Source organism: Ursus arctos, unplaced genomic scaffold (genome assembly GCF_023065955.2).
Source record: "Ursus arctos isolate Adak ecotype North America unplaced genomic scaffold, UrsArc2.0 scaffold_6, whole genome shotgun sequence".
NCBI lineage: Eukaryota > Metazoa > Chordata > Mammalia > Carnivora > Ursidae > Ursus > Ursus arctos.
In genome coordinates this window covers 6,963,919-6,978,642 of record NW_026623078.1, presented here as the reverse complement: position 1 = coordinate 6,978,642, position 14,724 = coordinate 6,963,919, and the positions used below count along the sequence as shown (strand labels likewise).

General features: G+C 35.9%; 1 protein-coding gene across 1 annotated transcript; it reads left to right on the top strand.

Annotated features, from left to right (window-relative positions):
- The first annotated feature begins 6,125 nt into the window (after nt 1–6,125).
- On the top strand, nt 6,126–7,067 carry LOC113249080 (olfactory receptor 4M1). The gene has a single exon (XM_026490633.2). The coding sequence runs from the start codon at nt 6,126–6,128 to the stop codon at nt 7,065–7,067; it is 942 nt and encodes a 313-aa protein (XP_026346418.2).
- Nucleotides 7,068–14,724: the final 7,657 nt, after the last annotated feature.

Here is a 14,724-nt window from a genome sequence, read left to right as displayed (position 1 = left end):
TTTTGAGATGTGAACAGAGTATTACTTTGGGAGTCCAGATTTGTCTAGTGTTCATTAGAAATTATTCATACAGAATTTCAGGCATTTTGGTATAAAGGCCTTCTGAGACTAGCCAGATGATTTAACAATAGTGATTTCTTAAAAAAAAGATTTATTTTTAGATAGAGACAGAGTGTGCACAAATGGGGGGAGGGGCAGAAAGAGGAAAAGAAGCAAACTCCCCACTGAGTGGGGAGTCCGATGCCGGGCTTGATCTCATGACCCATGAGATTGTGACCCATGAAATCATGACCTAAGCCGAAACCAAGACTTGGACTCTTAAAGGAGTGAGCCACCCAGGATCCCCAACAATAGTGATTTATCAACAGTTGCATAGGATTGTAGTCTGGGGAAAACAGGAGAAGATGGTAGTGTTTAGAAGTCAGATTTTTTTGGCCTCTTCTCTAAGCTGTTTCTCAGATTTAGTCTTCTGGATCCAAGGAGAGTAGTTGGGGATAGAGTAGGAATAAAGACGTCTAAACAGACATTGAAGGGCAATATTTTGGAAATCATATATAAAAACAGTAATTTCTCTAATGAACTTGCTTCTTTGCAAAGGAAATACAAGCATCATTATTATCAAAATGACAATAGTGATAATAATTTAAGTAGGTATAAATTATATACCAGGGTTTTTTTTTCTGAGCTTTACATGCATTAGCTCATTAATCCCTACAATAATACCTATGAGGTAGGTACTATTACTATCTCCATTGCACTAACGGACACATTAAGGGAGAGAAGTGAGTGAGTTGCTCAAGGTCACATAGCTAGTAACTTATCAGCTGTGATTAGAGCCAAAGCACTCACACTCTGTATCTGTCTATTTTAAGAGAAATGCACAAGCAGCAGCAGATTTTCTCATATTGAAATCAGCCCTTCTCTGATCCTAATGCTTTCTTCTTGCCTAGTTTCCTTTGGGCCACAAAGAATATAGGAAATCAAGATAATTACTACGCTTTGGTATTCTCTGCTGCTGGTTTATTTGTGAGACTAAAGATTCCTGGTATCCACATATCCTTCTATATGGTAAAGATGTGTTTATTATGCTGCCTCCTCACAGAGTAGTCTCAGAGGTCACAGAGTATCTCCTTACAGAATAAGATAGGTAAGCTCGATGTCCTAGCAATCGGAAAAATGAATTTATTTCTTTTACATGTTGTCTGTATCCACAATGATGATTAAATCACTGTCCCTCCACATTGTCCCCCACATTGTTCTTAATATACCATCCTGGGGTCTTCACTCTCAATCCGCTTTTTTCTTCATAGAATCATAGAATTGTACAGCTAAATTATTCATTAAAATTCTAGTTGAAATCCCTTATGTTGCTAGGAAGAAACTGTTGTAGAGGGAAGTTGAATGAGCTTCCTAAGGTCACACAGATTTTGGTGGCTAAGCTTTCATGGGAATCCAAGTGTCTTAATTCTTCTTCAGTGCTCTTTATAGCTGCCTTTCAAACTGGAGTATATGTCACTTAAGTACCCCACACTTTCTAAAATTCAATTCTTTATAAAGATTTTAGAGAAATTAAAGGAATATATAATATTATATGTGCATGTCTATATACAACATATATAAAACTCATAAAGATAAAATGTTTCAAATAATGACTGTTTTTGTGATTTCTTAACCTATGTTCTAAAAATATCCTTTTTTGAATGGTTTGCTCTAACATGGATCCTACTGAGGTAGAGTACTCTTTAAAAATAAACACATATTTCTGTTTTCTAAAAATCTAGTACCTTCCTATTATGCTTGCCTCGAGGCTCCCTTCCTCACTTGACCTTAGTCCCGTTTCTCAGGGTTTCCTTTGTTCTGTTCCCTAGCTCAGGGAAGGCTTAAGTTCTACCACAAAGCCTTCACCACAGTCCCATGATCGGCAGGTTTGAAAGGCTAAAGTACTATTCTTCTCTGGGGAAGAATTTTCAATAAATCTTCATTTGAATCTATTTATCAACATTTTCTTTCTTTATTTTGTAAAACTATTTTGCTTTTTCGTTTAAATGAATACTCACCAGTGGCAATGTGACCTATAATGATGACTGTTTTCATTATCAGAAGAAATGCAGGACTAATAACAGCCTCTTTCTTTTACAGCTTTCTTCCCCTTCATCAGTACATTTCCCTTTCTTCCATTTTCCCAGCCTCTCAGTTTCAGCTTGCTCCTTCTACATTATGTTATTAAAGCAGGGTCTGAAAGGAGTTCTTTGCATTGTGAGCTTTTGGTTTCCAGGAAGGGCTAAGATGAGTGACTTTTACTCTGGGAGACACTGCCTTCTCATTCACATCTTTATGTGGGGAAAGAGAATCAATAGTGCTCATGATGATAGCTAACATTTTAAAATGCCTCTTGTATGAGGGTAATCCAGTATCTCTTGAGTCATTTAATCTTTTACTATTTCAGGATCTCTGTGCTAGACTCCCCAGTTCCTCAAATTGGCAAGATAACTATTCTCCGTGTGGTTACTAAGAGCTTGGCTAGACACATGGACGAAAACTGCATTGTTGGTAAGGAAGAAGTTCTGCACAGATTCTTACTTTTCCCCAAAGCATTTGTTCCCTTGAGGAGAGTTCACGGTTCACTCACCTGTAGGGAAAGCTTCTGTACTCCTGGGTTTCTCCATAGTCATCCTCTAGATACTATATCCCTGCAGATTAAGCATGGAATGGGAATTCACTAGATGTTGTTAAAAGAGGAACAGGCTTTTTTAGATTTCACATATAAGTGAGATCATGCAGTATTTCTTTGTTCGGCTTATTTCACTCAGCATAACATCCTCCAGGTTCATCGATGTTGTTGCAAATGGGTGATAGCTAAAATTTCAGAATCTCTTTTTTTAAAGACAAAATTATATATATATATATAATTATTATTATATTATTATTATATCACATTTCCTTTTTCCATGTGAGTGTAGAGTGGTTGTTACCAGGGACAAGGAGGTGGGGGAAATAGGGAGATGTTGGTCAAAAACAAAGTTGCAGTTATGTAAGATGAATGAATAAGTTTGGAGAGCTAATGGACAGAATACTGACTGTCATTAATAATACTCTATTGAATGCTGAAAATATGCTAAGAGAATAGGTTTCAGGTGTTCTTGTAACTGAAAAAAACTGTGAAAACTGAAAAAACTGTGAAGAGATTCTGTTAATTAACTTGATGATAGTACTTATTTCACTTTGTATATGTGTATCAAATGATTGTGTTGTACACCTTAAATATATACAATTTTTATTTAAGGAGAATAAAAAGAGGAGCAGCCTTGGGGGGTGTAGTGTAGGCAGGATAAAGTAAAACCTGCTGACCAACCAGTACAGCTGCTCTAAGAGTAAGTGCTGGCTTAGGATAGCTAACTCTTTCTAGATGACAGCCTAGGAAGGAAATGCCCTAACCCAGCACCCACGGATGGCTTATCTCCTCCCAGAATTCCCACAAACAGAATTCCTTGCTCCAGATTATATTGGCACATCCCCAAGCTTTTCTTAGAGTGTGGACAGAGTGTTCCTAAATATTTATGGCAGATTCATTCAAATTTATTAAAAACTTGAATGTGTTGGATGAATCTCATTATAGACATAGAAGATATAAAGTTACATTTTTAATAGCTTGCCGTTATGGTGTTCAAGTTCCAACTGGCTTTGGTAGTATGACAATAATGACTACAATTTAACACTAAATCCTGCCAATTGCATCTCCTAAATATTTTCTAAAGAAAACACTTTATTTCTCTCAATAGCTGTTGCTTTATCTGTAGTTTAAGCCACATCTAATTCTATTTCAATTTATTTGCAAAGTAGCCAGGGTGATAGTTCTAAATCACAAATTTTGTTAAGCTATATTATATAGCTTAGCAAGCTATATAACATAACAATATATTCCAAAATATATTGGAACCTGTTAAAATCTAATTTTCTTTTTATTGACCACATTACTTGGTCTTTGGCTATTTCTACTGTGTTCTTGTGCTTCAGTAAGTTGCAGGTCTTCTGTAGTTCCTACAAACTTTTCCCTGCCTCAAAGCCTTTGTATTTGCTATTCTCTATTCCTAAAACGCTTTTCTCCTATTTTCAAAGTTAGTTGAAATGTCACCAGTTGAAAGATGCTTTTCTAAAAAAATCCTCACCATCAGTACCATGTGCCACTACCATTTATTTTCTATCATAATTCCCTTTTTATTTCCCTCTTGTCTCTTATTAATAGTGGTAATTATTTATTTTGCTTATTTATAATTCATTTACTTATTGATGTTTACTAAGTTGTTTGTCTATATTTCTAAAGTGGAAGTTCAGTGAGGCAGAAACTGAGTCTTCCTTGTTCATTGTTCTGTTCTCAGCAGTTAGCACATGGTAGATGTCCCCTAAATACTTGCTGAATAAACAGTTTATAGAAGTGACACAGAAGGTGTATATTTTGGGATAGAGCTTTCAATGTCATATGTAAAGTTTTATGGAGGCTATCAGTCACCTTCTCCAGGTAAATAGGATGAAAGCATTGCTTTCTGGGTTGCTAGGAAATATGTCATTCTGGATAGTCATGCTCTTAAGAAAGTTGAGGATTGAAAACTGGCAGCATTATCTTTCTTTCGACTAAAATCTTTCTAAACTGAATTTTAAATTTCCTTCCTTACTAAACATGATTAATTAAATCACTGAGGCCCACCCTGGGCTATTCATGGATGTGGGAATATTTACCCTTTTGCTAAATAGTCCCATAATGCTGAGCTTTCTGAGTGTTTTTGTTTTCTGCTTTTTGTGTCAGATTGCTGCTAATTACTGGTCTTTTCTCTGTGTGTCTACTTGTAGTGAACCACCCCTTCTTTATGAATGATTTTTTAACAGATCAGGAAGGTATATGTCTATGTTTGATAAAATTATGCACAAATTGAGTCAGCAGATTGCGGGGAAGAAACATTGGGTTTCTTTAGTCAATAGTATTCATAAGCTTTAGTGCCTGGATGCTGTTAAATCTATTTGGTTTTATAGAATCTTTTTTTGTTTGTTTGTTTTGTTTTGTTTTGTTGTTTTATAAAATCTTACGTTTGTTTTTCTATGCTTACCTCCTGAAGAGAGGCAATATTATAAAACTGCACATCAGTAGAGCAGAAACAACTCTTCAGTATTGGCTGTTGGTTACAAGAAATACTTGCTTTGATGGGCAGTTTTTATATTGCTTAAAAGAAGAAGCATATCTGGTAAAGTGAATGATTATCTTATTTTTACTTGATGGGTTTTGTTCTATCTAATAGTGGTAGGTTCAATACTAGGACTTGAGCAAAATTTTAGCAATAATCTTATTCCCACTGTCACCTTGAATTGGCAGAATGGGTCAGCTTGGGTGGCAAGCATACCCATTCCTCAGATCACTATATCTTCTTCCTACCTTCATGGAACAGTGGATAAACTGCATGGTCAGTGGAATAATGACATCTGGTCACAGCTCGAAGAATTTTCATATATGACCCTGCATTGTTGCATATTGTGGCTGCTTACCTATTGCCAAGGATTAAGCTGTATAGGCTTTGGTTAAGGAAAAAAATGTCTATTCACCACACATGAAACCCTGAGATCTTTTTGAAAGATTAAAATGAAACTACTGCCAGATCAGTGTACCTGATATTAGACAAGAAGCATAAGTTTTCAAGTTTGCTAGATTTGTCAACAACAAAAAATCTAGAAATAGCTAGATTTACTTATTACCAGTCTACAATTTAGCTTCTCTCATAAGTAGTTACACATAATGCTTACTAAGGTAGATATATGGGGAAAGGATCAGTGCACTGCTGAGTTTCATAAAAAAATAGAAATTAATAACAGTAATAGATTGGGATTTTGGTTTCAGATATGTGACATACTTCATATGGTTTCAGTGTTTCTAATTTTCAGGTCATCACTTACTCTTTCCCTGTCTTGGCTTATCAGACATCAAATGGAACAATCAAATGTATCCTAATACAGTCCCTTAATGACACAGAACAAACTGATGATTTCAACAGCAGTAAAATAAATCTAGTTAAATGCTATTTGGAATAATTGTAATTTCTGTATTTTTTATAGCCATATTATTTTTTAAAAAAAGTGAAGAAATGGAACCCGTAAATTATACCAGGGTGACCGAATTTGTTCTCACTGGCTTATCCCAGACTCGAGAGGTACAACTAGTCCTATTTGTCATATTTCTATCCTTCTATCTGTTCATCCTTCCAGGGAATATTCTTATTATTTGCACCATCAGGCTTGACCCTCATCTGACCTCACCCATGTATTTCCTGTTGGCTAATCTGGCTTTCCTTGACATTTGGTACTCCTCCATCACAGCCCCTAAAATGCTCGTGGATTTCTTTGTGGAAAGGAAGAGAATTTCCTTTGGTGGGTGCATTGCACAGCTCTTCTTCTTGCACTTCGTTGGGGCCTCTGAGATGTTCCTGCTCACAGTAATGGCCTTTGACCGCTATGCCGCCATCTGCCGCCCTCTCCACTATGCTACTATCATGAATCGACGTCTCTGCTGTATCCTGGTGGCTCTCTCCTGGTTGGGGGGCTTTATTCATTCTATAATACAAGTGGCTCTCATTGTTCGACTTCCCTTCTGTGGGCCCAATGAGTTAGACAGTTACTTCTGTGACATCACGCAGGTAGTCCGGATTGCCTGTGCCAATACCTTCCCAGAGGAGTTAGTGATGATTTTTAGCAGTGGTCTGATCTCTGTGGTATGTTTCATTGCTCTCCTAATGTCCTATGCCTTCCTCCTGGCCATGCTGAAGAAACACTCAGGCTCAGGTGAGAGTACCAGCCGGGCCATGTCCACCTGCTATTCCCACATCACCATTGTGGTATTTATGTTTGGACCATCCATCTACATTTATGCTCGCCCATTTGACTCTTTTTCCCTAGATAAGGTGGTGTCTGTGTTCCATACTGTGATATTCCCTTTACTTAATCCCATTATCTACACCTTGCGAAATAAGGAAGTAAAGACAGCCATGAGGAAGTTGGTCAACAGATGTATTTTATGCAAAGAGAAGTGAAAGATAAGTGGCATATTCTACAATCTTTCCGGGTCATCGTCCTAAAGTAGGAAGCATTTGCGGCAGTAATAATGCTTTCACTACCTCTTTTCATCTGAGTTCTTAAATTCTCAGATTTTTCCCTCTATTTGGTGAAAAAGCAAAGAAGTTGAGACTGAAATAAGGATCGGTGATAGAATTCAAGATTTTGCCATATCCTAGAAGTAATTTTTAAGAATTCATAGCAGAGTTTGGTTACTACAAACATTCCAGAGGAAGTTGCCAGTCAAGTAGTGGTTTTTATAGCCAGTCTCTACTTACATCCTCCAGTGTGAAAGCAGATTTGGAGGAAAGGGGGTCTAGGTTGACTGGAATTGACAGACATCTAGCTGTGTGATTTTTAAAAGATTATCTCCTTTGTCATTTTTGTGTGTTTTCTGTATTTTCTAATTCTGTTTCTCATGTTAAAATTACATTAGTAAGGTGCTGCTTTTGTTAGCCCTATAATCTAGAGTTCTTTCCCATTAAACCGTTTTTTTTTTAAGTACCTATGACAGAGACTTGGGTGTACTGGTTCTCAGAATCTTTTAGTGAATTATTTAGTAGAGATCAATTTATTATTCCCTGATACTAAGAACCTGATTACTGACCTTGCTTCAGAATATAAAAGATAGACTAGTATATTTGAATTTGTATAAATTTATTTACTTATATTAACTTCCACTTTCAAAACTAGGATAGTGTTCATCAAAGAGTGAGAGGATTTTGTGTGTTCTGAGCTTTAGTCTTATGTTTTCTTTGATAATATAATATGACTAGACTTTGAGGGGAACAGGTATCTGTCAGCATCAGGAATGAATATATATAAATGAATGATGGAAACAATGATGAAAACCTCAGGTACACAGGATGGAATGATTGCACATAAAGTTTATTCTTTGCTTTGGGAATTTTTTCTCTTTGACGACCCTCTTTCATCTTCAAAGTTAGAGTGACTTCTCTTCTAAGAACCCAGATACACTGATGGAAATGATGATTCCTGAATTTTGAGTTGACTGCTCATTGTCTGGAAATGAATAAAATAGTAGACTTCTCTAATATTTCACAACAGAGCATGAAAAAGAGGATCTAACATACAAAATATATATAGATATATAGGTACATATATATAATAAAAATGATTTATGTTTCTAGATTTTGTTTCCTCATTGTTATTTCTCTGTATCTGAAATAGTCAGACTTCTATTCATTTTGTCACTTATCCTTCATTTAGCTAGGATTAATGTTTTTGGGGAAAAGACTACTGACTCAATATGCTCTGCAAACACCATTATACTGCTACTACATAAGGGTATTTATTGAAAATAGGGAAGCTAGAATAAGAAGAAAAAATGTCAAACACAGCAGTGTAATGAAGATATTAACAATATCTCAATATTAACAAGATGAACTTTACCGTAACATTTGGTAAAAAACATCTTTATTATCCAAACAAAAATACAGTTCTTCTGTTTTTTAACTAATAAAATAATATGTTCATTAAAAATTAAAAATATATGAACATGTAAGTAGAAAAACAAACATTACTGGCAATCTCTTTTTCCCTAGGGATTGGGGTTTTCATGTAACAAAATTTGTGAAGTCCCACACACCCAGCTCTACTGGAAGCAGGCCAGTTTGCCTGTCTGCATTGCTATAAAATATAATGAACTAACAATAAATTGAGGTGAGGTGGAATAAAAATCTTCAGACAAGTAAGGGTAACCTTCAGATTATATACCTAGCAAAAGTGGCATTTAATTTAAAAGGCTACCAACTGTTTCAAACATTAAACAGAATTCTGGGAATGTTGTTTCCAAGAACTTCTTGAAGAAACTATCAATAAATCATTCAGTCACGAAGACTGAGAAAGGAGACTGAAAAAGGACAGAAAGGTGGATACTGAATATTAAACATATTAAAACTACATCTAAGACTGAAACTGATGTGATGATTTGCATGATTGAACAGTATGAAGTGCCACATGCCTCGGTAACACAGAAACGAGAGAGCTGCATTCCATTTCCACCTGGTGGCATATTGGAGAGCTTTACAGAACCTGTCACTAAAAACAAATATACATGTTGGATAACATTTTTTGAAATACTTTGATTAGCTAGCCAAAAAAAAAAAGGCGATGTAAAATATTGAGAAATCAAATGAAACTGGGAACTCAGAGAAATAAATGCTGACTAGAAATCAGCTTTTATTGTGAAAATTTGTGATCTGTTTTTAAGGCCACTGTGTTGATGGTAGAGACAGAGATGCATAGGTAACAAAGCCCAGGGCACTCACAAGGAAATCCTCCACAACAAGCTGAGATCTCAGAAGATATATTCTCAGGGTAATGGTGAAATAGAGTTTTAAAAAAATCACCACCTGAAAGGCTAAAAAGAGAAGAAAGAATTATAAACTGTAAGTGGAATCACACATATATTTTGAGTTTGAATTTATACTATTGAGTTGTCTGAATCACTGCTAGCTGATAATTTTATTCACAGTGTCTGATTCCAGAGATGTAATGCCTCTTGATAGAAGGAACTACAAATACCCTATGGTGGATGCTGCCATTATTCCAGGACTTAAAGTATTCTACAGATAAGAAATAAGCTTACAGTCTGACATCAGTGATCACACAAGACAGCAAGGCTCTGGAGCAAGAGCCAGAAGAACAACAGAAAGAAGAACTGAAAGCACAAAAGAATCACAGAATATAAATTGCATACATTTAGTATTTTTCAAGAAATAAAAAAAGGGCTGGAAATATGAAAAAGGAGGAGGACACTATAAAACAAATAGGAAAATTATATGAAAAACAAAGATAACTTAGATTCAGTTAAAAAATCCTTCAGATGTGTCTCAATGCAAATTAGACACATTCAGAGAGAAACAGGAATCTAGAATATAGATCTGGGTAAATTACCGACAATGCAGGGCAGAAACAAAATGGATAGAAAGAATGAAACAGAGGGTAAGAGACATTGAGAACTGGAAGTTCAGAGTTCCTGGAGGAGAGGATAGGTGGCAGAGGCAATTCTGAAGACGTAAAGCTGAAAATTTTCCCAAACCAACAAAAGACACTAATCTCCATACTCAAGGACCCCACCAAAATATTTGTGGGAAAAACTTCTAAAAACACACATTGAGACACATCATAAAATCCATAAAGACAACTCAGCAGATGTTGAAAGTATCTGAATACAAAAGCAGAGATTACTCTCTAGGGAAAGGCAGTTAACAGCAGATTGCTTTAACAGCAAAAATGTAAACTGATGATGAATTATATTCAATATTCAGAGATAAAATAATTATCAACTCTGTAAGAATAAAATAAAAACTCCTTAGAAAAAAAGAAACAAGTTGTGCACTCGCAAACAATCAACTAAGAGAAATTTCATAGGATATACTTGAAACAAGAAAGTGATCCCAGCTAGGAGATTTGAGGTGACAGAAAAAGAATGGCAAGTATGTGATAAATCTAAACAAACATCTACTGTATTAACTACCAAGAGTGACAACAAACTTCTGAAGTCTAGAAAAATGTTAAGAACCAAAGTTCATGGAAATAATATTTACGTAAGTTAAGAGTTGTATGATTGGAGTTAAGTGTAGTAGTCCTTATATTTCTCTAGAAGATGATGAGGATGCGGATTTACTTTTAACTTTGGGTTGTTACCAGTTTTGATAGGTTACACCATAGAAATGACAGAAAAATGTCATTGGTGTTACACATCAGAAGTTTCTTTCTCACATAAAGCCTATTGTAGGTTTGGGTGACACTCCAGAACACTGAAAAAACAAAAAGGTTAAAATGAAAAATAGCAGATAGATTGGAAGGACTGTTAAGTTAAATGAGTAAAGGTTCTTATATTATTCTAGAGCTGTGCTATCCAATACATTGGCTACATGTGCCTTTTAAAATTTTAACTAATAAAATTTAAGATTAATTTCCTCAGGTTATAGCCACATTTCAAGAGCTCAATAGTCACATGTGGTGAGTGACTACCATATTAGCACCTTTCTGGGGTTTATATTTATATCATATAATAAAACCATTTCTGGAATTTTTAGGCAATATCTCTTAGGTCCACGTTATGAGCAAAGATAAAATTAGTATATACCTTCTTTCCTCTTCTTCAACTCAGATTGTAGTGATTAAAAGTTTTATCTTTCTTAATTTACCTTTCTAGGACTTGTACTTCAATCATTTAATTACAACTTTAGTAACAGACTTTGTCTTCTAGAAATGACATAGGAAGCAATTATTATAAACTTTCTCTCAGTTTTTTACTCAACTAAATAAAATTTTGTTATAGCACTTCTTTTATTATTTATGGAGTCTTATTATCTATTAAAGAGATATGCTAAGCATAGAAATTATAATGATATATTTTTGCATCCATGTTCATCAGGGATATTGGTCTGTAATTCTCCTTTGTAGAGGAGTCTTTGTCTGGTTTTGGAATCAAGGTAATTATGGGCTCATAAAATGAGTTTGGAAGTTTTCCCTCCATTTCTATTTTTTGGAACAGCTTCAGAAGAATAGGTATTAATTCTGCTTTAAACGTTTGGTAAAATTCCCCTGGGAAGCTATCAGGCCCTGGACTCTTATTCGTTGGGAGATTTTTGATTATTACTTCAGTTTCTTTGCTGGTTTTGAGTCTGTTCAGGTTTTCTATTTCTTCCTTGAAGTTTCAGTTTTGGTTGTTTCTATGTTTCTAGGAATTTATCCATTTCTTCTAGATTGCCCAATTTATTAGCATATAGTTCCTCATAACATTCTCTTATAATTGTATTTTTTTTGTATTGGTGGTGATTTCTCCTCCTTCATTCATGATTTTATTTGGGTTCTTTCTCTTTTCTTTTTGGTAAGTCTGGCTAGGGGGTTATTGGTCTTATTAATTCTTTCAAAGAACCAGCTCCTAATTCCATTGATCTGTTCTATTTTTTTTGATTTCTCTATTACTGATTTCTGCTCTAATATTTATTATTAAAAGCATTCGCACAGCAAAGGAAACAGTCAACAAAACTAAAAGGCAACTGATAGAATGGGAGAAGATACTTGCAAATGACATATCAGACAAAGGGCTAGTATCCAAAATCTATAAACTACTTACCAAATTCAATACCCAACAAAGCCAAAAATCCAGTCAAGAAATGGGCAGAAGACATGAACAGACATTCCTCCAAAGAAGACATACAAATGGCTAACAGACACATGAAAAAATGCTCAACATCACTTAGCATCAGGGAAATCAAAACCACAATGAGATACCACCTCTCACCTGTCACAATGACTAACCCAGGAAACAGCAGGTGTTGACAACAATGCAGAGGAAGGGGAACCTTCTTACACTGTTGGTGGAAATGCAAACTGGTGCAGCCACTCTCGAAAACAGTATGGAAGTTCCTCAGAAAGTTAAAATAGAACTACCCTATGTCCCAGCAATTACACTGCTTGCTATTTATCCGAAGGATACAAACACAGTGATTCAAAGGGGCACATGCACCCTAATGTTTATAGCAGCAATGTCCACAATAGCCAAAATATGAAGAGAGTCCAGATGTCCATCGACAGATGAATGGACACACACACACACACACACACACATACTCATCCATCAAAGAGAATGAAATCTTGTCATGTGCAACAATATGGATGGAACTAGAGGGTATTATGCTAAATGAAATAAGTCAGTCAGAGAAAGACAAATATCGTATGATTTCACTCATATATGGAATTTAAGAAACAAAACACATGAACATAGGGGAAGGGAAGAAAAAATTGATAAAAACAGAAAGACTCTTAATTACAGGAAACAAACTGACGGTTGCTGGAAGGGAAGTGGGTGGGGAGATGGGGTAACTGGGTGATGGTCATTAAGGAGGGCACTTGATGTAATGAGCACTGGGTGTTACATGCAATTGATGAATCACTAAATTCTATCCCTGAAACTAATAATGTACTATATGTTAACTAAACTGAATTTAAATTTAAAAAATTATTTATGTTTTTTTAAAGATTTTATTTATGTATTTATTTGACAGAGAGAGAGAGAGCGAGAGACGGAACACAAGCAGGGGGAGTGGGAGAGGAAGCAGCAGGCTCCCAGCGGAGAAGCCTGATGTGGGGCTCGATCGCAGAATGCCGGGATCATGCCCTGAGCCAGGGAGAAGGCAGATGTTTAACAACTGAGCCACCCAGGCGCCCCTAAATAAAAAATTTTTAAAAAGAAATTATAAGAATACAAATCCAGGCACACCTATCAACTTTTTTTTAAATAAGGGTATTATCATTACCTTTGGAATATGCTCTATGCCCCTTAATCCCATTCTTTTCCCCTTGACTATTTCCCCAAAACATATCTTTGATATACAATTGTCCCTCCATCTCCTGTTCCACCTCCTAGCTTAACCTACCATCATCTCTTGTCTACAGTACGTCAAATGCTCCCTAACTGGTTCCCTTGCTTCCACTCTTGCCTTCTAAGCCCATTCTTTACTAGTAACCAGAATAATCTTTTAAAAATGTCAATCAGGTATTGGCACTCCTCTATTTATAACATCTTAAATAGAATGATGACCAGTTGCCATTTGATCTATATCTGGTCCTTCCTCTCTATCTTGCCTATGTTTTTGGGTTTTTTCTATTTGGTCACTACTCTTTTGCCACAGTGGCCTTTCTGCTTTGTCCTCCTCCTTTCTGCTTTTTAGTGCACCATCCTCTTCCTGCTTTGTGGCCTTCTATTGGCTCTTTCTTTAAATCTTCACATAGTGGGATTATTTCAGACATTCAGATATCTCTTGAAATGCCACCTGTTCAGAAAGGCTCTCCCTGGCCAGCTCACCTAGCACAGCAGCCTCTTCCCCCATCCCTTTCCAGTATATCACACTTATATTTTTATTGTAGCATTCACCACTATCAGGTTATTTCCTTTCTGGTGTGTTTGTTTAATGTCTTCTCCATGCATTTGAATGTAAAGTCCCCAGGAACAGGAACCTTTTTTTTTTTTTTTTTGCCACATTTAGTGCTACATTGCTGACTCTATAAGGAAAATTGGTTCATGATTTTAGTTTCTAAGACTGTTTAAAATGATAAATTTTTCCCAGCAGAATAAGAAGTCTCCATTCTAAGAACTAGTCTGTTTGTTTATTTATTTAAGATTTTATTTATTTGAGAGAGAGAGAGTGAGCAAAAGCGAGAGAGAGCACAAGCAGTGGGGGGAGGGGGGAGCTGAGGGAGAGGAGAAATAGACTCCCCACTGAGCAGGGAGCTTGACAGGGGTCCCAGGACTCCAGGATCATGACCTGAGCCAAAGGCAGATGCTTAACCACCTAGGTGCTCCTTTTTCTGAGAACTAGTTTAGACCATCAGGTTAATTATGAGTGTTGTGCCAAACATTAGGAGGCAAGGTCCCTCATTGTGTCTATGTATGGTTATGGAAAAAACCTCACCTTTTAGTCTTTGGTGGCAATAGACTGCAACATACTCCAAAATGGGGAGTTTTCTGCCCATATTGCATTGTTTGTTTGTTTGTTTTAGGAAACCAATTATTTATTAGATTTATTCTTAGTTACGTTATCATTTTTGTTACTTCAAGATATGTCTTTATGAAATTATACAGTTGACCCTTAAACA

Bases quoted from the DNA above. Each gene is read 5' to 3' on its own strand.
- LOC113249080 (XM_026490633.2), top strand. From the start codon at position 6,126: ATGGAACCCGTAAATTATACCAGGGTGACCGAATTTGTTCTCACTGGC.